This window comes from Syngnathus acus, chromosome 2 (genome assembly GCF_901709675.1).
Source record: "Syngnathus acus chromosome 2, fSynAcu1.2, whole genome shotgun sequence".
Lineage (NCBI taxonomy): Eukaryota > Metazoa > Chordata > Actinopteri > Syngnathiformes > Syngnathidae > Syngnathus > Syngnathus acus.
Window position 1 is genome coordinate 17,116,214 of NC_051088.1, and position 22,979 is coordinate 17,139,192.

A 22,979-nucleotide genomic window follows, 5' to 3' on the forward strand; every position below is an offset into this window, starting at 1 on the left:
GTGGTCGGTTAATTACAGTTTTGCACCAAGCAATTTGGACGGTTTAGGTTTATAAAAAAAAAAAAATTCAAATGTCATTTCGTCTGGCTGAGGTAATTTTTCAGCGAGAAGGTTCATACTCTAGATGGCGGAATTTGCATTGCTCTGAGGGCTCGCGTAAGTAAAACCCCTAAATCAGAGCTATGATAAAAATAAACCTCCTTATTTTTTCCAACTAGTTATCATTTACAGACACAAAAGATAACATGAAACGCTTAAAAGCGCAATTTTTGATTGTACATATCAATATTGCTATAAATGGAAGAACTTAAGTGACTTACTTAAGTCACTCAAACATTTGAGCTATAGTTGTTCTCATTATATTTGTCCAAACAAATGCACCTTCAGTAATGAACATAACCAGAAGCCACAAACATGCATTTTCAAATTTGTTAACTAACTTTCATCATAGTTGCTTTTGAATACTGCAATTGTCCATATGTGAATGAATTTATATGCAAGATATAAGTTAATGAACAATTAAATCACTGAGATCTTTGTGGTGGACACCCCCCATCGCTTCTCCTTTGCAATGATTTTATGGCTGTTTATCAGTCCAAAGAAACATGTTATCAGTGACCACATAGCATTGCCACGTTGCACCATCATAAAAAAAATCTTAGTCTCTTTCATTTCTGCATACTCTTTGTTGAGCATGTACTGTAAATGACATACAGCTTGAAACAAATGCAATGTAAAAATAGACCTTGATTTATTAGTTCATCTTCACATTGTACGGCAACACATTTGCTCGCTTTTAAGGCAGTACAGGGTACAAGGCACACTTGACTTTATTATCGGTTCAAACATGACATAAAAGTATTTAACACAAAGTATACGCAGCTAAAATAAAACTGGAGAACTTGTACAGTGTACCTGTGAAAGTAGTTTTGAATGCTTTATGTCTTTCTAGTCAATCAAACAGATGTCTGTAGTTTTGTCTGGGCAGCGAAATAAGCAATCTCTTACATATTTTTTTTCCTTTAGTTTGGATAAAATACATTTGTGACTTGACAGCATTTTTTTTTCTTTATCACAGAAGAACTCAAAATATAAAAACACAAATAAAACACAAAAGAGAATGCAAAGCCCTGTAACATTCATAAAATACTGACATGGTCCCGACGCCATGTCGACCATGAGCTTTTTCGGCACACACTGAGGACATGCCCAAAAAAAGAAAGCCAGAAACATTGTATTTACACAAAAAAACCAAAAACAATCATACATAAAACTCTTCTTTTTTTTTTTCCTGATATTTAACCGCAGTTGAAGTAGACTCAAAATACAACCGTGTAATTACTTTCAAGGCACTTTAGTTACTTTATGTTTCTCTCAACTGGGCAGCTTCAAAGCTGTTTATTTGGAAAAGTACACAAACACCAAAAAAAAGTATCAACCGTTCAAGTAAAGAGTCATTAGATGGCCTCTTGCTTGGTAATGGTCGGCTGAGGGATGGAGGTCGGCTGCTTGGGGACAGTTGCTATGACCCCTTGAGCTATTTTGTAATGTTCTGAGCTGGACGCTGTAGGCGGAGACGGTATTGGGGTTTCCGGAGTGGCTGGCGAGCAGAACACAAAGCAACAAGAACCAGTTAAAAAGACAGTGAGTGAGTGAGTGAGTGAGTGAGTGAGTGAGTGAGTGAGTGAGTGAGTGAGTGAGTGAGTGAGTGAGTGAGTGAGTGAGTGAGTGAGTGAGTGAGTGAGTGAGTGAGAAAGCGAGGACTCAGCATAAAAAGCTCTTTCTATATTTACTCCCCTGCGGTCAAGCTTGTCTCAAGATAACACCATTTTCAGATAAAGAACAAGCACTTTTGTGAAATTTCTCAGCGCATTAAACACGTTAAGAAAGAATAACAGAAGTTTTCTTTGACAAAGTAAGCCAGATTAGTTTGCATGAAGAATTTAAAGGATTATTCTGCCGAGCCTTTTCAGCGACAAATGTGGGGAGGCTGGTTGGGAGGGGAAAAACCTGAAATGCATTCAACTGCAATGCATTAATTAAAATCCATCTGCCAGAGAACTGTAGTGTCAAACTATGCTGTTTGGTCTAATTTGCAATGTGAAAAGTGGCGGCCATCCTTGTGGACCTTTCCAAAATAAAATATGGAAAGAACACATTAAATGTCCCTCACAAATAAATTCAAGGAAAAAACAATGACTAATGTACACATTCTATTCTACTGCCCGCACTGCTCTTCTCTTAAATAATTATTCTGTTTGCTCTGTTTGAATCGACTGTTAAGGGTAATTTTGCCAGGTCCACTTGGAGAAGTCCCCAGAATTTTGGGCTGCATGAACTTAATGGTGAAAATTTTTTCAACTCAAACTTGTCAGCAAAAAAAAATCAAACTCAATTTCTGCAGAACCCATCATCTTATTTTCAAAACTCATGCTGCTTTGTTTGTTTGCTTTGCTCCTCTCTAATTTCTGTTTCATTTCGTTTTTCTGTACGTACAGATTTGTCCGTTATGGATGGGTGTCGGCATGTTGCCGGCCACGATGACGTTACTGCTGAGGTGCTCTTGAACCAGGTGAGGGTGGAGAGAATGAGGTGCATGTGGCGCTTCATTGGCCGAGCCTGGAAGACAAAAGCACACATCATAAATGGCTGAGACAAGCCACTATGAAATCCATAACTTCAACTCACCTCCGAGAAGCATCTCCTGTAGAAGATTGTCAATCTTGGCCATGCCGAAAAGTTTGACGAACTGGATTTGTTCAATCATTTGCCAGGTGATGCTCTGCAGGGTAGGCAGCAGGAGTAGCAGTTCCCCAAAACGTCCCCGACAGTCGTATTGCCGGTCGTTGATGTAGTCCTCCAGGCTGACCTGGACTTGGTATCGCATCCGTTTGATCTTTCCGGGGTCACTCAGACCTTTTGCATCTGTGGAAAACACAAGTCATGTCTTTAGCAGGGAATTTGAGGTGTCATTTTAAAAAAAAGATGTTCTGTGAGGTCAAACACCAGCCTAATTTACATTTCAACAGATTCCAAAATAGACATGGTGGAAATTCAAACGTGGTTATAGTCCCTGTAAAGTGGCCTATAGTACCTGGATCAAAGAAAACAATGGCCTTCAAGCAGGCGTATTCGTTATCGTCTATTTGAAGCTCCTGGAAGGGAAGCACCAGTTCATCCAGGATCCTTACAGCAACCCGGCCCACCTCCAACTCTGGGCAGTTCCTGGGAATGATGTGATCATTTCCTGCAACGCAATCAACTCTTACTATGGCCACAAGAACATCATATAAGGTCACCGATTACAGGACTGTAACAAGAAGCATGACAGACAAAAATGTCATTGAGGTGCTGCTTTTACCTAATAAGATAATATCTTTGTAGAGCATGGACCTCTTTGCAGCACCGAGCAACAGATGTTCTCCAGCATGAGCTCGAAGCAACGCCACCTGCAATAGTGATGCTATTTTTACTTCAAAAGATCTGCTGCTATGGTAATGGTTAGATCCTGTGGTGTTGACACGTTTTTCCACGTTCCCCAAAACTTGATTTGACAAGATTAGCCTGATTGATCTTAAAAGCCCGAGCAGTCTAGGATTGAGAAAATCATTCATTAGTATTTTGTGTATCTATATTTTGGAGATAAATAATAATAATAATAAATAAATAAATAAATAAATAAATACCTAAATAAACAAACAAACAAACAAACAAATAAATCTATAAATAAATGAATGAATGAATGAATGGATGGATGAATGAATGAATGAATGAATGAATGAATGAATGAATGAACGAACGAACGAACGAACGAACGAACGAACGAAGGAAGGAAGGAAGGAAGGAAGGAAGGAAGGAAGGAATAAATTTGAAAAATCTCCATGTTGTTTTTGGTGCTCCATAGTTCTATCCTTTAGGGGCTGCAAGGAAAACAAATCCCTTCCGAATATAACATCAGCAAATGAGTGACCAAGAGCTGGTGATCACACTGTTAATGATTCAGCACTTTTTCTCTAAGGAGGGATATAACTTTAAAACCGGCTCATCATATTGTAACTGAGGATTAAAATACATTAACCACTCTGCATGGAGCGTGTACGCTTATAGGCCATGAGAAAACCCTTCTCCAGCCCTGCAGGTTTTAATCATTTAGCTTGATTTCGTTCAGCGCATGTTTGGAGAGAACTTATTTGTGTAGACATGTGTCTTGTGGATGGATGTTGTCGTAGCAGTAAGCTGGTTGATGAGTGACCAGAGTGTCTATACAACTATGTACACTGTGTCTGAGTCTTACCTGGTCATCCAGGGGCAGGTCACAGAAGGCCGGGATGTACTTGGCCCACTCCACCAGAACGAGCAGCTGCTGTTTCATGGACTCGCACACGTCCGTGATGGTGGCGATCTTTTTGGTGCGGATGTCGCCGTTCAGGATGGGCGCAGGGGAGCTAATCTGAATGAGGCGCGGTTACAGGACTCGGTCATTAGTGGTCACTAATGAGGGTCCGTCGTAAAAGCAGACTTGTACCTGTCTTGACAGCACGTCTGCTTGGATCAGTGCATTGATGGATGGTAAACTGCTGTCTTCGTAGCTGGATCTTCTGGTGCTGATTCGGTCTCTTTCGTTCTGCACGGCTGCACACATTCATACTACGTGTTAGATGCGTGCTGAAATCAGTCAGGCCAAAAAAAACATAAGAAGCATTGATCTACATTTACAACCGACGTTCTGATACAGTGGTGAGGAGAAAAGCGAGATGGTTTAATTCAAATAACCTCTCCCAATTGAAATGAATAGAAATGCAATAAATCCGTTCCAGCCCCTCCCAAGAAAAGACCAAAATACACGTTTGACATGTTTTGTAGAGGTGCAACAATTAACGTATTGATTATTAAACTAATCAGCTATTCTGATCATTCATGATTCCAATAAATTGAGAAATCACAATTTCACATCGGTCTCTCTTGATGATGTCAGCACCCTTCACTGACTGGTTGGTCACATTTACATTCATGGTAAGTATGATGTATTTTGATCATATTTTTTAGATAAATATTGACTGACACTTGCTGAAGTTGTAAATACACAGATGTGTCTTTTAAGTGTGTGTGCGTGCGTGTACGTGCGTGCATGTGTGTGTGTTTAAGTAGTATTGATGGTTTTCATAATAACCATTGGCTAGTGGTAGTATTAAGGACCAAAAAGCCCAAAAGGCAGTAAAATTTAAAGTGTCTGTCCCTCAAAGAAAGGCTGCTGAGTCATTTGTAAAGAAAAATAAGACTTACAAGGCTGTCAAGTTTATCAGTATATGGCTATTATTGCTCAGAGGTGTTTGCTCAGCATAAGCCACTCAGAGAATTCATCACCCCGCGGAGTGATCATTAACAAACAACTCCTCTTTAGGCGTTGCGACACACCCGAGCACCAGCGCTGTCACTTGAGTGAGGGAAGCGCAAGTCGACATTTCAGTCTCGTACCTTCTTTCTTCATGCCAGCCCTGAAGCATTTCTTCAGTCTGCAATATCTGCACTGATTTCTCTTGTCTTTGTCCACAATACATTGTCTGTTGAACCTGTACGGGACATATTTCGTGCTGTCATTCAGTCACAAACGCATATTCTGCTCTTCTTTGAATCCCACCTGCACGAGTACATGTGGTTTTTGCGAACGCTGCGCCGAAAGAAGCCCTTGCAGCCGTCGCAGCTGGATGCGCCGTAGTGCTTGCCCGTGGCTCTGTCCCCGCAGATGGCGCACAGGCTGCCCGCCGTCAGGTGGCCAGTGGTGCTCATGTTGGTGCTCTCAGCTGGCGAGGAATCTGCGCAAACACGGGGTCACGTTCAAGTTCATACACATTGAAGGTTTCGGGTACATTTCCCAAATGTTTCCCATAACTGACTCAAGAAAATTAAGGAAGGGCATTTAAGGAAATATTCCAAAATGAGTATTAATTTCAGGATTGTAATGTATATTGTGTGGTCAGACAGCTTTTCTTGCACACAAGGACATTACAGTTCCTTCACTGCTCCACCCACCCTCAATTAATCACTTGCTTTTGTTAGATTTTCCCAACTGTATTTAACGTCCCTATTAGGCTCGGTAATCCCCATGGAGGTACCTACTTGGTAACATGTCAAAATTTTGCACACCTATAGGATTGAAGGGAGCAAAGACAGTGCTCATAAATGGATGATCAAAACCATCAAGAGACCTCCTTGAGTAGCTCACACAAGTGTCGAGGTGGCCAAAGTATTCACACTGTTTTTAAGTACAGGTACAGATACTTGTTCAAATAAAAAAAGACTCGGGTAAAGTAAAGGTATTGATTCAAAGCCAAACAGTGAAGACTGAAACATGCAAGGGTAAAAAAGTAAACGATCACAAATACCGCCAACAATAGCCGTTTGATAACTTGATATAACACACTTTGCGTAGGAGTACAGATATGTGTGTGTGTGTGGGGGGGGGGGGGGGCATGTACTATGCTGCTTGTTGCCAATTGAAGAAATGCTAAGAAACGCTAGCAGCTAAGCATTCCTTGACTTATCAAAGCAACGTGTGCACATATCTTTGCACGCAATGTGAAGTGACAAACAGAAAGAAAAAAGTAAGATTGATAAGTGAAAAACAGACCTATGTGTTATTTTCTCAGATCAGATGACCACATTTTTAACAGTAGAAAGCGGTGCTTTTTAGGCTTCCACAAGACGTAAATGTATTTGCAACAAATTGTCGTAGCAGACAACATCAAATAATTCTCTTCAAGGCTACAGATGGGGAAAATCCTGCTTCTCCCAATCTATTGCTATTAAGCCTAATGCTCCGCCATGACCCCAAAATTCAAGATCATAACCTCAGTTGACATTATCGCTACGTGTCATTGGAAGTTCAGAAATCTGGTTGTAAAAGTGCTCAAGTCAAGTACGGATATCTGAAAAAAAATATTGACAGTAATGAGGTACTTGTACTTGGTAGCTTCCCACTGCAAGTTTCTACAAAGCATTATGAATGTATGTTGGGTTCAATCTGATGAGTGGCGACAGCTTTCCTGCAATCTCCCGACCGGCTCAATCAATCACACCATACCGCGACACCTCTATTGATTGAAGGAGGTGAGCAGACCAGGCATGAAAAAGAACTCCTGGGAAAAAGCTTCTGCACAGTCAGGATGACAGCCAGCCGTCATGGGGGAGTGCATGTTTGAATAAGGTGGATGCACTTAAAGTATAAAAAGCAAGTGGTAAAAAAAAAAGAAAAGAAGTAATGATTATGAACTTGGGTAGCGGAGCATTTAACAAGAGCTGGTGATCTGAAGCCAGTCGATATCATCCGTATAGCTGCTAAATTCAGGCAGATGACTCCTGAAGTCTGGCCAAAGTTTGAGAAAGTTCCGCTCACCTGCGCCCATGGCCAGCACATGCATGTTTTCAAACTCCAGCGTGGTGTACGCTGGGTCCAGGGCCTCGCTGTAGTCTGCCATGTCCATGTCTGCCAAAGTGATTCTCCACTACCTGATGGTGTGATGGAAAGACTCGTCCCAGAAGCTAATGCGCCCCCCCACCACCACCCTGCTCCTTCTTTTTCTCCCCCCCTCCCTCCCATGAACACCTCCGGCCACCCCTTCCCTCTTTTGGCCCAATGGCTCCACCCAGCCGTGGAGTTTGACGGGGACCTGACAGGAGACTGACATGAGCTGGCGTCCTTCCCTCGTGCCGCTAACCAGCCAAGAGGCGGGGTGGCTGCCGCTGGTTGATGGTTAACTAACCTCTTCAATTGCGAATCACTGTTTTCGCCCCCCCCCTCCTCTCTCTGAAGAGATAGCACAACTTTGATATCTTCCATCCTCTGGTCATCAGCAATAGTTCAACAATTCCTCCATGAGAGGTGAAAGACTTTACCTTATGTGGGTGGCACATACAAGTCCAGCATCCACCTAAGGGGGACCGAGGGGCATGGTCATACCCGTCCATCATATTCCACAGCTACTAAATCTGAGCTAATGCCCGCATAATGAAAGCCCTAAGACTTCATTGGTTAGGAAATGACACACAAGAGGCTTGTGATTGATCAGCACAAAACAATCCCTCACCACCCCCCCCAAAAAAAAATCGCACGAGTTAGTACTCACTCAAGCCAAGAGCGCCTGTCTCAATCAATCATGAGCAATGAGTTCATTATTCTTTGCAAATTCTACAAATGAGAATAAAACAAAAAATATTTTTAAAGCTGACCCGTGTCCTTCACCAGCTGAAGCGTGAAGTATCTGTCTGTTTGGTCTTGTGAAAAAAATCAAACTGTTTTAAACTATGTACATTTGCATAAATGTCAGACCAAGATCACTCAATATTTTTATTTACTGAGAAGAAATAAAAAGTAAACTGATTTGTCATTGTACGCATTATGCAAATATATATACGTACATATCATATTAATATATTATATTTACATATATTTGTTTAATGCAAATATATATACATATATATATTTTTTTTTTTATAGATGGTCATTTGGCCATTTCTCATGGCCTCACCTGAACATACAGCATGCATAAACAATCAATATTCTACAAGTCACTCATTAACTGGCGAACACTGATTGAGGTTTCCTCTTGGCAAGTAACATTATATTGGAGTAACTTGCAGTTGCAATGCAGCATACAGTCTTGTAATCCACTCCACATCAACATAAATTATACAATACAAACAATATAGTTTTTTTAATGGTGTCATTTGTTATGACATTTAGATTTTTTTCTAATATTCATTGCCACATGTCTGTCTTGTGGTTCCTGTAGTTAATTGTGTTATCCAGTCAGTCTACTGAAGTTTGTGAATCAAGCCTGTTTTATTCGTGCGCAGTGGCCTCAAACAGCAAACAGTAGTGTTGTATTTGAAGAGAAAGTGCCAGTACACAGCAGCAGGTCAACGATCTGCAGTTCAGCGAGCAGTAAACCTCCTCGTAGGCTTGAACTTGTTAACTGTGCTCTCGGCTAAACCGAAGCATCGTAAAAGTATTTTTCTTGAGCCTGTAACACGAAACGGTAAACATGGTCACTGTGAGATGTACGATGATTGGATTTTGACAAACCCTCAACCTCACTAATCCAATCACAAACTGAGGTGATTAAAACCAACAGAATGCCACAAGGCTCGTGGCCACATGAAAGGTTGCACTGATTAACTCACGTGAAAGTCCACCTTGAATTAAAAATTAAATGAATAAAAAGATTCGACATTGGTGTCACATTTCAAACGGCATCGCTTGCACTAAAGTTTCCACACGAATCGCACAAAAATCGAATCGAATTTGTGAAAAGAGCAATAGAAGGTACTTCAGTCATTAAGTGACTTATTATTTGGTTGTGGGGAACTTGAGAGGTCTGAAGTGCTCACTCCATCCATTCAACAGTTCTAATTTATCCGAATGATCAATTTAATTTTGAAGTTCACCCAATTGGAGGTTTGACCAGCAGCAAGTTTTGGATTGTGGTGTAAATTGGAGACAGCGCACGTCACTAAAGATTCCTGTGCACAAAAACAGGGCCAAACTGTTTTTGCGTGTGTACAGAGGTCATAGCCTCTTCCAACATGTTCGATCTGTTCTTCTGCAATGCTCTTATTTGCTCAAGAAGTACGCTGATTATTTCAAAGCGGAGGGGGTTGAGGTGGAGGTCGAATCAGCTTTTCCTGTACATGAGTCACCACCTGAGTAAATCTTATCTTGCCTGCCATTAAAAGGTTTGTATCGCTGCTCCCATCTGAGTTTTCTGTGAACTCCTCAAGAAAAAGTCATATACTGTAGAGGACTATAAAATATAATCTGCACTGTTATAGCTTTCTTAATCACGAACTGACAAAATGTTACGAGATTTCAGATAGGGCAAACAAGTTTGAAATTCTCCCATGTCGTCAATCTCAAATTGCTAACGTCCCACAGTATCGTTAGTGTAAGGTGGAGGGATATTAAGGCCCAAGCCGATACCGTGGCAATGCGTTACGACGGAAAAAATTCATTTTCATTTACTAATTTGATCGATAAAATTACATAAATACAGACACAACTCAGTCCATGTCTCATTTTTTTTAAAGGGACACTAGCCAAAAAAACATGTAGGACTTGATCGATAGTAAATAATTCATCTGGCTGAAAAATACACCACTATATTGATGACACATTTTTAAGGCAACGTTTTCAATTGAACAGCTGTGTCCATAATGGCCGCTATTCATGGAAATGACGTTACAAGTGTGTCCGCTCATTATTGGGACTGCAGGTGTAAATTAGCATTTATGCTATAACCTGGCGCCAAGAATATTTCCTGACTTTTTGTTCAATGTGTTGTTGTGCACCATCCCAGTTCAAATAAACGCATACCATGCCATAGCATAGCATAGCATAGCATAGCATAGCATAGCATAGCATAGCATAGCATAGCAAACCATACCATACCATACCATACCAAACCAGGCCACATTCACAATTACACTGCATGTACCAGATTTATTGATTTATTTGCATAACTTAGCAATTCAAGCAAAACATTTTCCCTTTTGGGGGGACTGGTTAGGCTTAGGACGCAAGTCCCGTGCCAAGAACTAAACGAATGCTAATGAGCGTCACGCACGTTGTGCACTTTGCCGTGCCACAGCAGTGGCGAGTGGAAGGTTGCCATGTTGAATTACGACGGGCCACAAAGCACTGTCTTATAATCAGTCACCCAAACCCCTGCCCCGAGGGCCAAAAGTCAAAGAACCACCGTGGCCTGATGTAACACATGTGCGAGTCTCCCCTTTCAGACTTCAAACTCCAGTTTGTGAACAAAGTCCTGTCTATCTATTCCGAATCGGAATCTCCGACCGCTGAGCAAATTCCAGTTGCAAGCGCTGCCTATTTGTAGCTTCTCCTCAATGACTGCCTTTCATTCTCACACGTCCCATCTCTAAGGCAGCAGGCATGGCACGTTAACACCTAAATTACGGGAGCCGGCAGCGAGGAAAAGGAAGTACGGGGAACCTGGGACTTATTTTCATCCGCACGCAGCAAAGGAGCCGTTTTGTTTGTGAGTGTTGATAAGAGCAAAGCCAGAGGAGAGAAGACAGACAATGTGCTGGCTACAGCAGAAAGGAGGCTGCTGCTCTGCTGTCATGCAGTAGATGGAGCAGATAGGTGAGTGCATGGAGTGTCGTGGCAGCGACCGTGTCAACAGATAACTATCTGCAAATAACAACGCTTATGCAAGTCACACTGGCTGACCGAGGGAGGGAGAAAATAAAATCATATTTCCGAGCCGCCAGCAATTATGCATATTATGTCGAATTTGAATGCTCTTTTCTTACCTTCAATTCCAAACAAGATAGTAATAAGACTAATAAGTCTTATTATGAATTTATTATTAGTAAGTGTTAAGTCTAAAAGAGTAATAAGTAAAAAGATGACGTTTATTTCTGAAGTAACAAAGACTCAAACAAAGTACTTTTTATATTCCCTGTCCACTTAAAGCGGGTGTGTCAAACTCATTTTCATTACACGCCATTATATTTGTTCTAGGGGTCGGCCATCTTAAATACTTAGAGCCATTTGGACCATTTCCCAGAGACACACACAAAAACAATTATTCGGAAAAATAGACGCTTGGTTAAATCAAGTAGAATGTCTGTTTAAGTTCTCCTCGAGTCTTCCTCGTCTTCATCAAATTAAAGCTATTTAAAAAAAAAAACTACAGCAAACTAAAACTGCCCTTTTTTCCATTTTTTTTTAAAAATGCATATATAATGGTCGTCAACTAAACATCGATTTTCTCTATTTGCTGGCTGGCTTGGTCCCTATCGTACGGTTTTATGTGGTGAATGTGATTTTTTTTCTTCAGTAATTTATTTTTGGATTTATCAATTGTTTGCCTACCCGACAAAGTCGATTAGGTCAAAAACACATCAGTGCTTGTGACACGTAATTTGAGCAACAAAAAACAAACAAATTTGCAAGAGCATCATAATCTTCCAATTTAAATTACATTTTGAAAAATACACTAATTTAAGACAAATAGAACCCTAACCCGACCTCGCTTAACTCTTTTTCCTACACCTGCCTTAGTTGGTATGATAATGAAAAATCACATTTGGTAATTATTTTTTTGTTGAATCCAACTTAGACATTTTCAAACACCTGCTTTGAAAAGTAATGATCAACGTGTTTGCCAATTTACTGACACGTTGATTTATAATTCATTTTGGTTTAGCATTTTCTGCACTGACAGCATCGTCCTGTTTTTGGATAACAAGATGTGAATTAAAACGTGTTTTTAAATTCATTTTAATTGACAAAGACGAGAATTGGTTAGAGTCGGTGCTACCAATGAATTAGCAACAAAACCCCGAAGGAGTCTTATCGTAGCCATTATCCTAATCCTAACCCGTCTTTTCTTGTCATTTGACGTTCAAGGATAACGATAAATACGGCTTGTCACGAAATCAAACCTGAGAGCAGTGCTCAGATTGTTCTTACTCGTGACATCTATTTGGTTTCAGGCTAATCATAAACCACAAGGGCCTATTTAGCCAGCCAGTACCACGCCATATTACAAGACAATAAATAGCTCCGATAAAAAAAATGACCGAGTTATGCACTTGGGAAAAGACATTGCTGCTTTTTCCGCTCTGCTCGCTCGTGACGTGTCACATTTCAACAAATGTCCTCACCATATTTTTGTCAAAATGCCTGCGTGTCACATCATGTCAAAAAGTCACCTCCGTGCACTAAATAAGTCAACAATTGCGTCAATAAACACGAAGAGCCACATAAGACGTGAATCAATCACAGCGTGCGATAAGCTCCCGCAATCATTAACTGTTTTGCTGAGGATTCACATCCACCTGTGGGCCGACCGTGTCAGCGGCTCTTCTCCGGGCGAGCCCGCCGAGATCCTCCGGATCGTCGATCCGCAGCCGGCTTAAGGAAAAGTCACTTAACCGAACCATTGCAGCTCTAGGCATAATATAAACTGTGCAACTAATGCAAACTGTAGCCATATTATATACTGTACAACAGGCACACAAATTGTTAATTTGTGACGGTAAATTTGGCATAACAACTGCACCAAATACGAATTATTTGGATAATAATCACTCACACACTACTTAAAGGCTCTCATACGCCAACTACAGAAAGTCTCTCACATTCACTCCTGGGACACTTATCCACATGACTTAAATTGGAAAAACATTCAAATTATCTAACGATCAATGCTGACTTAAAAATTATGCTGACTATTAATATCTATTGCAAAACCACTGACAATTTGCAAAACTCTAAGCAGTAACACTGCTCGGTACTTAATTTGTAATTTTGCAATACGCACTTTTGAGTTCCCAGCACTCTTTTTGCAGAACTGTAAACACAACTCACTGCTTCCATTTAATTTCCAAATGATAAGCACATGCACTCATTGTGATACGCTACTCACGTATCGCTATTGTTTATGCTATTCTGTAACTGAGTGGCCACACTTTCTTTGATAATCAGCCTGAGCAATAAAATAAGGTAAGGAGGACAATAAAGGGAAGAATTGTTACAAAAAATGTGCATGAGCCATCATAAAAAAAAATTGTAATGCACAATTCAGATTTTCCTGTAGTGTAAACCCAACCAAAGTAATGTGTGGTGGGTCAGTGGATGCACCACCCCTCTTCTCGGATGGATTTCTGCACAGCAAAGAAGAAGAAGAAGAAGTACTTAGAATGAAGACGCTGCTGCCATCATGTGGCTAAACGCTATCCAGCCACACGTTCATTAGCTGAAACATAATCAACTCGTTTCACTAGAAATTGTAACTTTCTTAACTGCTTTTCCTTTTCTCGACACATTCTACTGCGGTAGCTTTGCTCTCTGCACGGTCGGGCTTCAAGAAGCACAAATAGCAGCTGCTGGTTGTCTTCTACCCAGAAGGCCCCCTTGCAAAAAAAATGCAATCTCTTTGGTGTTTACCTGAGACGGAGAAGCGCGGCATCCCATCTTGACCGTACATCCCGACGCTCAGCCGGCCTGCGGGGCGAAGGCCCATGAGCTGAGACCAAACTCCGGCCTGAGACTGGACGCGGATGTTTGTCTGGGCCACGAGGCGCTCTGCAATAATCCACTAATACCTGTCACAATGAGATTTGATTGGACGCTGGGATTAGTAAGCGTCAAGTGAGCGGGCTGATGCTTCCCTGCGGACCGGCCCGCTGCAAGTGAGATGCTGAATTCACTTGCACTTGACCAGAGGAGCAGTTGCTCAGTTGGATGCAATTTGTGCAAAACATGAGATTATTTTGCATTCTAATCCTCTTTGGTTGGACTGTACAAATGCTTGGAGAGCTCACGTTCATGAGTGGGACTAATTGTTACTGCTTTGTACATTTGGATTAGTACAGACAAAAGTATTGAGTTTGTTTGATTTCCAAATATCAGCATACACTTTTTTTTTTTTACTTTTGTACATGACTCGCATTTATCTACCAGTAAAGGTAAAACCAGAGCCCAATCTGCCAAAAAAATGGGTGTGCACACTTGTGCAACCACATTATCGCAGTTGTTTCTTTTCACTTCTTGAAAAGATTGTCGAAAACAAATAATTGAGTTGTGAATGTTGTATTATATAAATATACTGTTAAATATAAATATGTACCGTAATTTTCGGACTATAAGTCGCACCGGAGTATAAGTCGCACCAGCCATAAAATGCCCAAAAAAGTGAAAAAAACCATATATATGTATATAAATCGCTCCTGAGTATAAGTCGCACCCCCACCCAAACTATGAAAAAAAAACGCGACTTATAGTCCGAAAATTACGGTATGTATATTAGTGTTTTATTCTATTCTATTATTCTATTTTTTTGTTTGGTTTTTGTAATTTGTTTGTTTCAGAGGGGGCAGGGATAGGTCAGCACACACACATACACACACACACAATATGCATCTCGTATCTGGAATGTTTTTTTTCCCATCAACGATTTTCATTGTCTTCATCATTGTATTATTATCAGTACGAGCATTATTATCAGTACAAGCAAGTGCTGCTGTGCAGAAGCTGTCGGAAGGTGATGTTGTGGCGGCTTCTTAAATATTGACCCGACTGGAGGAGTCGTCGTTCTTGGTGGGCAAACAGACATGTGGCCATCAGGCCTGCTGAACGGCTGTTGTCGTGTTGACATTCAGCACAACACGGCCGTTTACGACCGTTGAGCAATTCAGCCCACACAAATCTCACACGCTGTCGCTCTCTTTCGGTCAGATTGAGTATTCACAACCTATTTGAGTACAAGTACACATACTTGTGTAAATAAAGAAAGTCGAAGGCCTGATTCAAATCATGTACAAACGTAGTGTATATGTAGATAAAGGTAGAAAAGGACAAACATTGAAATGTACTTAAATTATTACAATTATTATTATTATTACAATTATTCAGTGTATCAAAAGCTAATATTGACTTGAATGCATCAGTACAAATTCAATTTTTTATTGGAAAAACAACTGGCCACACATATTTACGTATAAGTTTGCATCTTCACAACTAGCCCCAGTTCTGCCAACCAAGCTTGAGCTCCAAGTTTCTGTCTCTGCCATCAACCGAGCTTCTGCCCTAACTACCATCCAAACGAAACATGGCCTTGCCTGAACTTTACGAAAACTTTAGCCCAATGATTTTTCACCCTTTACAAAAAGCCAGACTCCAGAAACTCCCTTTTAACAAAAAGGAAGGGGAAACAAACAGCAATAACTGACACACCCGTCACACTAGAAAGAGCAGAGTTCTGAGAAGGTGAAATAGAAAGTAAGGCTGCCCAAAAAATTTTTTTGTAGATACTAGTGCCCAGTGGCACCTTCTCCACATTCTTTCACATTCGTATATTTTAAGTCTTATATGCTGCAGGACCACAGCAATATTTTGAACAACAAACTTTCAATATCTTTGGTCATTATCATGGCCTTTTTCCCCCCATAATATTACAATTGCACCCTAAAGTAGGTTAAAATTAACCCAGGAGCACAAGTGTATGCAAGTTGTTGTTTTGCACACAGAAGCATGTTATTGTCCAATCCGGACCAAAAAGAAGCTTACAGTGGGCTGCTGCCAAAGAATGCATTTGGAAGGCAAACGTCCTGAGATTCGAAATACTTATAGATGAAATGACTGACGACAGTCAAACTTACAGAAGATGCTGATGATGTTGCATTGAGCCGTTTCTGTTGCGGACAGACTATTTCATCACACGACTGTTTTTTTTCCACCCATCTTCCATCTGCCCAGCAACTTTATTTGCAGCCTGCGTCAGTATATGCAAATGATTCCATTAATGAACATTGGACCCAAAGCCAAACTTTATAAAGGTCTTTTGGCTGCCGCTGCTGCTCTTCATTATTATTTTTCTTTTACTTTTCATTTTTATACTTAAAGCTTGAAAAACATTTACTTAACTATAAGGCTTGTTAATTTTTTTCCAGCCACTGTGGATGATGACGTATAAAATGATGGCAATGGGAACTTTCATTGAAATGTACTTATAACATGGGGAAAAAAACAAGGACGAGTAACATGGACAAACATCAACCAGGGAGCATCAGCAACGATGACACAACGGAAAAGCAAGATATTCCCCACTCAATGTCCTTATTTAAGAGAATTGTTTGATGTTGGCTTCAACAGTGATTCATGGTGAATATGTTTTTTTGTTTTGTCATCTTAAAAAACTAATAATAATGAGTGTATTCTGAAAAAATGCAAAGTATATATTTTTTCAGTAGTGATCATTACCTATTATATATTGTATACAGCGTTTATCATTTTTTTGGGGGGCGGGGGGTGGGACCTTGTGATGATCTTTCTCCTATATCTTAAAGTATCTGTTCTTGTATTTGGATGTTTATGCACACATGTCCATAAACGAAATAAAAACAACAACAAAAACTTTTGCTGTCTTATCCACAACAATTTGATTGCGCAACACAAGCAATAACCACAATCATCTCAAATGACAACATCCATAATGGTAGCCACCGGTGGGTGGCAGCTTCCTGGGCCTGGTTGACAAGCTTCATATCAGTGACACACCTCCCCGATAAGCGGCGTGTGAAAAAGCCAGACACGAACGGCCCCGAGCACCAAAAAGCCAAAGAAAAGCATGGGAGCAGACTTTGCACGCAATCCGCTGAGTTGGCAGAATTCAAGGGCGCACTCACCAAATGGCCGTTCCACACTGGAGCCCACTTGAGTGTTTACGTTGACCATGTCCTCCTCCTCCAAGGTGTCCTCAATTCTCTTTTTCCTCCTAGCGTCAGGTGCGAAATGTGAAAGTTTGGCCGCAGGCGGGCGGCCGTGTGACAAGAGTGTTGGTGGAAGGTAAGGCCGGACCGGCGTGGCTGCTGTTATCTTATTGATTTTCCTAATCTGGGCAAATGTGGGTGGGGAGGTTAAACAGTAACCAGGCTCTTATGGACACCGATCTATATAGCAGCTGTAACTATGGCAACATGATGATAGAAACTCAAATAGACATCAAGTTATGATGTGCTTGCCGGGTTTCTTTCCCATCACTGCGCAGCATCACAAATCGTTAGCCGAATGACATAGTTGTTTGGAATTAGTCACAGTATCAGTAAAAATACCTGTAAGAATTAAAATTGTGCTGTTTTTTTTGTCTTTTTTCTTCATCTGTTAGTTTGTCAGTTTTTCAAGGTCAGTGGTAATCCCCCAAAATTAAACCGAGGTAATTGGACTCTTCTGTTTGTTGAATTTCTTTTTTCTTCTTTTCCTAACACTGAACAATTGCACAACTATAAAATCAAGACTCAAACATCCAGAAGTCCCCTGATTTTTCCATAGCAGACCTCTGTAGTGTTGTCTTATATGACTTGCACTGTGAAACATTTTATGTTGCTTTATAAGTGAAGTATTGATTAGTGGGTTGACATACTGTATGTTAATTGTGGGCCACATCAGAAAGAGAAGAAAAAAAGGCTCATTGGTGAGTGCACTCACTCATGCGCTAGCATATGTGAGGTGCCGCTGATTGCCTCATCCAGCATTTTCGGCCATAAAAACAGCATCAAGCTCCAGATTTATGGCCGAGAAAATCTCAGAGATGAACAGAGCGACGCAATGAGCTGAACAGCAATATATGCTCCACAAAGTGAACAGCACTCATGTATTTGGATGTCCACCACTGGACACTGCACTTGTCAATTCATGTTTCTTTATAAAACCATCTTATTTAAAGATACTTTCTTTTAGTAAGTATCTTTGTGTGTACATTACACATCCAGTTCAATTTAAAAGCCTAACATATCTTACTTAATGCTATTATCATGGTATTTTTGTGACTATTGATTAGATAATAAATTACTAAAATATGTTAGATAATCGTGTGTATATTTTCTCTCACAAAGTCATATTTTCTAAGTTTAACATATTTAAAAAAAGTTTATTTTTTTGTTCAAATGTTAAACCACTTTACCTCATAACCAGTTATTTGGATATATCCCGCCGACCAGTAAAATAATTGCAACGCTAATCAAAATTGAATATGGCCTCACGGATTTAAGAACGGGCTTAAAAATGAAAAACAGCGTCACCTCGTGGTCAGTAAGGTAATTATGGAGTCGGGAGTGTCTTTTCCAAAATGAACAAACAACACAATTGTCTTTCTGTAATTTAAGAAGATAATGTTTGAAAGTACAGTGCCTATGTATTCTTTGAAACGAAATGAGAAGATAAAAAAGTAGCTTGTAAGTAAGTGCTCATTCATTTGGTTTCATTCGGGATGAGAATAAGGCGTTTGACGGATTCATGTGGGACAGCCCGAGAGGGTGGGGTCAAACCCAAACGAGTTATTTCCTGGTCCGCAACGACAACACGCGAAGGTAAAATTTAAAAACCAACAAATCTACAAGAGTCGGCCACACTTTATACGTTTTAAAGGGCAGTTTATCCCACTTGCTTATCGCCATCTGCTCGTCACCATTCCAACTCAACGATAAATGTCACGTGAACACTTTAGAGCCGTCACTTGCAAATGTTAGTTAGCCAGTTAGCATGTGAATAGTATGTCATGTAAGGCGTGCAGAACAACCTCAAGAAGTTTTTGTTTTGTACTTACATCCACGTCTCACTTGCGCACGATCACGCTTTATTATTTATTTATCACACATCTACGTATTTCACGTCTTAAATGTTAAGTTGATTGTTTTTTCTTTAAGTTATTGTATTTGGAAGTTCTCTCCCAGGGAGTGCTTTATTTGGTCACCATTAGTGTTCTCACGAGCGGAGTCATCCGCCATCAGAGGGCGTTTATTGCTGTTTAAAGATATTATTTGAACTAAATAAGGGTTAAGGGATAATAATCAGCATTGTTTTTTTTATTTTCAATGTTTATCTATTTTTTTAAAACCCCTCTGTTTCAATAATATGCCAACAAAATAAATATCATGTTTGGTTTTATAATCAGCTATAATTGTAGGTCTAGTAATCTTTTTTTACTAGACCTTAACCCTTGTAGGTTGTAGGTCTAGTAATCTTTTTTCTTTTGTTGCTGACGTACCTTGTGCCAGATGAACGTGGGCGTGGCTCACAGTGAGGTCAACCCCAACACGCAGGTGATGAACAGTCGTGGCATCTGGCTGGCTTACCTGCTGCTGACTGTGGTGCTGCATGTGATTCTACTCAGCATTCCCTTCTTCAGCGTGCCGCTTGTCTGGACGCTCACCAATGTCATTCACAACCTGGTCAGTTACGCTCACTCGCCCGGCAACTTTGCTGCCTCGCGGCCCTCCAGGCTGATGCACACGCACGCAGGCTGTTGAGGATCTCAAATGTTGTCAGACATGTCCAGTATAGAAATTAGTTGTTTTCTCACAGTCATCTCCCAAAATGTCATTTCAATAAGCTTATAGAAAATGTGAGCTAGTTTCTATGTTTCTTTTCTTTTTGGGGGTTCCGAGCGCAGGCGATGTACTTGTTCCTGCACACGGTGAAAGGCACGCCCTTTGAGACGCCGGATCAGGGCAAAGCACGCCTGCTCACGCACTGGGAACAGATGGACTATGGCGTCCAGTTCACTGCCTCGCGCAAATTCCTCACCATTTCACCAATCATTCTGTAAGTACGGACAAAATTGTGTTGTTGGGAGAATACACTTTTTCTCGGGATAAAAAGTCAGAATCTGAATCATATTTTTCTAAGGAAAAGTCATTAAGATTGCAAAAGTGTTAAGATATTTGACATTTCACAAAGAAAGCCAAGATTTAACAAGATAATTTCCCAAAAGAAAACTTAGTTCACATTGTATTTTGTTCTGCAAGTAATGTTTTTATTCCTTAACATAAAAATTATCAATTATCATAGTTATCAAAGGAAAAACATGTGACTTTTTATATATTTTTTCTACTATTTGGCTCCAAGACAACAAATTAAAAATCACAGCTTTATATAATGATACATCATAAACATTTCAAAATTTTGAATTGCCCCAAAATTGTGTTCTAGGGTCCATGGTGTTGTGACATTTGTTGGTTGTTATTTTGCCCTGTGATCACTTTTGGAAGGAATTTACATTGACATGAGGCCGTTTCCTGTCATGGCAGGTATATTCTGGCCAGCTTCTACACAAAGTACGACGCGACACATTTCCTAATCAACACGTGCTCCCTCCTCACTGTCCTATTGCCCAAGTTGCCGCAGTTTCATGGAGTGCGAATATTCGGAATCAACAAATACTGACAAATGAACGTTGGAGTATAATGACTACAAACACTGGACTTACAGTTTCAGTTTTTTCTTACGTCTTAAGTCTGGAAGCGTACAGTCTGTAAGTTGGAAATATTATGTGCTATTATCAGAGGGCTTTTATTCAATGACACATGACTTAGTCTTGCTGTGGACAAAGCAAAACTTTTAACCTGCAGCAGATTGTCCCATTTGAGGCATAGCACTCACTGGAACGCCCTTTTGCCTTCTTTTGAATCCAATGTTGTCTTGACCAAAATGAAGACTTTGTGTGTGTATATATTTGGACTGGCTGCAAGTCTGTAAACTTATGGCCATCCATGTGAATTGTTTCCATTCATTGTGAGATTCCACCTTTTCATGAGTATGTTTTTGTGAACTATTTCTGTTTTCATTTTACACAAAGGCAATAAATCTTTGCTTTTTGCCCAAAATAAAAATCTAATTATTGAACCCACACATGACAATATAGATTTAAATATTTCATCAGTTCAGCATTACATTCACACAATAGCTTTTGTACATGATCATTTTTATACATCTACTTACATTAGAGTACTCCGAGCAATTTGCCAAAAGGCGATTAGTGGCAAATTTATTCACTCTTATCTGGAGTTATCGGAGGGTTTTTGAAGACAGACTAGTTTCCAGCTGAGCGGATGTTAAGAGACCAAAATCACACTTTGAAAAGATTGACCTTATTTATTTCACAATTGACAGGTGGGCAGGCATTTCAAGAGACCCAACTATTTTTTTTGTACAAACATAAAAAAGTATTTCACATACAGTACAGTGCAAAAGTCATAAGCTTTGTTATTTTATGAGCTTTTTCCCAGTAGTCAATATGACTTGTAAAACATGAACAAACGGGACTCAGCAGGTTCACACAAATGACTACATAAAAATTTGTAGAAGAGTGCTGTGTGAAAATCAACCACTTCATTACTGTACATTCTTTTGTCAGGATTGGGTTAAGGGTGCATTATTAGGCTATATGTTTTTTTTAAAAATACCACTTGTCTTCCTGTCTAATATTGGTCGCTCCCATTTTATTAGCGTCCTCCATTAATAAGGACCCTGCGAGCTAACCAACAAACCCAAATCCCTCTAAATTGTTTTCACATGTATTAATCGTCAATCCTTGATCAAGGGCTGCACTCTTTATTGACATTTTACTTATCATACTCAATGTTGTATTGCAAAAACAAATGTAACTGCGGCCTCAATGTGGAATTGCAAAAACAAATGTAACAGCGGCCTGAGATTCTTGCACAGTACTGTAGGTCCGATTAAAAAAAAATAGAATGTTTTCCAACATGTCAGTACGCGTCTTACCCCAAGTCAGACATCAGCTCACCCAGGGTTTAAGTTTTGTGGCAGCCGAAAGCAAAAGTAACCTCACCAAGCTGTGTATTGCCTTTTCTACATTCACATCTAGCAAACGATGACCCTTTGCCCGGCAACTTTGCCGCACACTCATGTGACCTTGTATGGCTGACACTCTGCGGACTCTCTGCTGACGAGCGTCAGCGCTAGTTAGCATAGGAGCGCCGGGGACCCATCATAGTTATTGAACGGCGTCTGCTCATGCCTGCTTTCGATTTGACACAGGTCAGATAAAGTTTCCTCATCATCCGTGTCAAAAAAGTCTTTCCAGCCGTACTCCTGCGCGTGCATCGACACCTCGTTAGCCATCAGGTGGGAGGAGCCCTCGATGAAATCGGCAAACCTGGACATTGGACAGATCACGTTTGCATGCGTTTTCTACATAATGCGGACTAAAACAAACATTTCCTCTATTTCAGACTAACTTTAGGTGGAGTGGGGACATTTCCAATGGGACTTTGTTAATTTTGGGGTGTATAATTGTGGAAGTTAGATGAAAGTGGGCACCTCTTGGGGGACTGAAGCCTGCTGACAGCTTTCCATGGGCTGCACTCCCTGCTGTTGCAGTACTTGCGCAGCTCGTCCAGCGCACGCACCGTCTCCTCCTCTCCTTGCTTGCGATACTCCTCCTCGGTCAATAGGCGGCGCTTCTCTGGCTTCCAGTGGACATACTGGCGGATTTTCCTGGACAATAACAACAAACTAAACTTAATTTACAATATCACGAGTACTCATGTTGCAGTTGGTGGAATTAATCTTGAATGAATAGAAGATCACTCCACTCTCGGGCTACTTCAACCCAACATTTACATGCTGTCGCTTGCTCCGATAAGAAAAC

General features: G+C 40.5%; 3 protein-coding genes and 1 long non-coding RNA gene across 6 annotated transcripts in view; 2 read left to right on the forward strand and 2 right to left on the reverse strand.

Annotated features, from left to right (window-relative positions):
• Positions 1–729: 729 nt before the first annotated feature.
• hnf4a (hepatocyte nuclear factor 4, alpha) lies at positions 730–17,354 on the reverse strand. Of its 2 annotated transcripts, none has more exons than XM_037265549.1 (10): positions 7,394–7,481; positions 5,639–5,813; positions 5,476–5,570; positions 4,526–4,632; positions 4,295–4,450; positions 3,362–3,449; positions 3,095–3,247; positions 2,689–2,925; positions 2,497–2,619; positions 730–1,600 (listed from the first exon to the last, which is right to left on the reverse strand). In XM_037265549.1, exons 1-10 carry the CDS (start codon positions 7,479–7,481, stop codon positions 1,458–1,460), a joined length of 1,365 nt encoding a protein of 454 aa, XP_037121444.1. In that variant the 3' UTR covers positions 730–1,457. The 2 variants fall into 2 exon arrangements, with proteins under 2 accessions (XP_037121444.1, XP_037121450.1); XM_037265555.1 differs by lacking the exon at positions 7,394–7,481 and adding an exon at positions 17,215–17,354 and having other exon boundaries at positions 1,458–1,600.
• On the forward strand, positions 10,787–16,947 carry LOC119131305. 2 transcript variants are annotated; one of them, XR_005099628.1, is made up of 2 exons: positions 10,787–11,161; positions 16,235–16,947. It is a non-coding gene; the product is annotated as an uncharacterized LOC119131305 (long non-coding RNA). The 2 variants fall into 2 exon arrangements; XR_005099629.1 differs by having other exon boundaries at positions 16,480–16,925.
• Positions 17,355–18,799: 1,445 nt separating the features above from the next.
• Positions 18,800–21,214, forward strand: ormdl2 (ORMDL sphingolipid biosynthesis regulator 2). The gene is made up of 4 exons (XM_037265600.1): positions 18,800–18,894; positions 19,582–19,755; positions 19,977–20,128; positions 20,614–21,214. Exons 2-4 carry the CDS (start codon positions 19,582–19,584, stop codon positions 20,747–20,749), a joined length of 462 nt encoding a protein of 153 aa, XP_037121495.1. The 5' UTR covers positions 18,800–18,894; the 3' UTR covers positions 20,750–21,214.
• Positions 21,215–21,442: 228 nt separating this feature from the next.
• Positions 21,443–22,979, reverse strand: part of nemp1 (nuclear envelope integral membrane protein 1) — a 4,696-nt gene continuing 3,159 nt past the window's right edge. Inside the window, exons 8-9 of the mRNA XM_037265568.1 lie at positions 22,649–22,825; positions 21,443–22,484 (exon numbers count right to left, since the gene is read on the reverse strand). Coding sequence (XP_037121463.1) covers positions 22,292–22,484; positions 22,649–22,825 — 370 coding nt within the window. The 3' untranslated portion in view covers positions 21,443–22,291. The remainder of the gene's footprint in view (positions 22,485–22,648; positions 22,826–22,979) is intronic.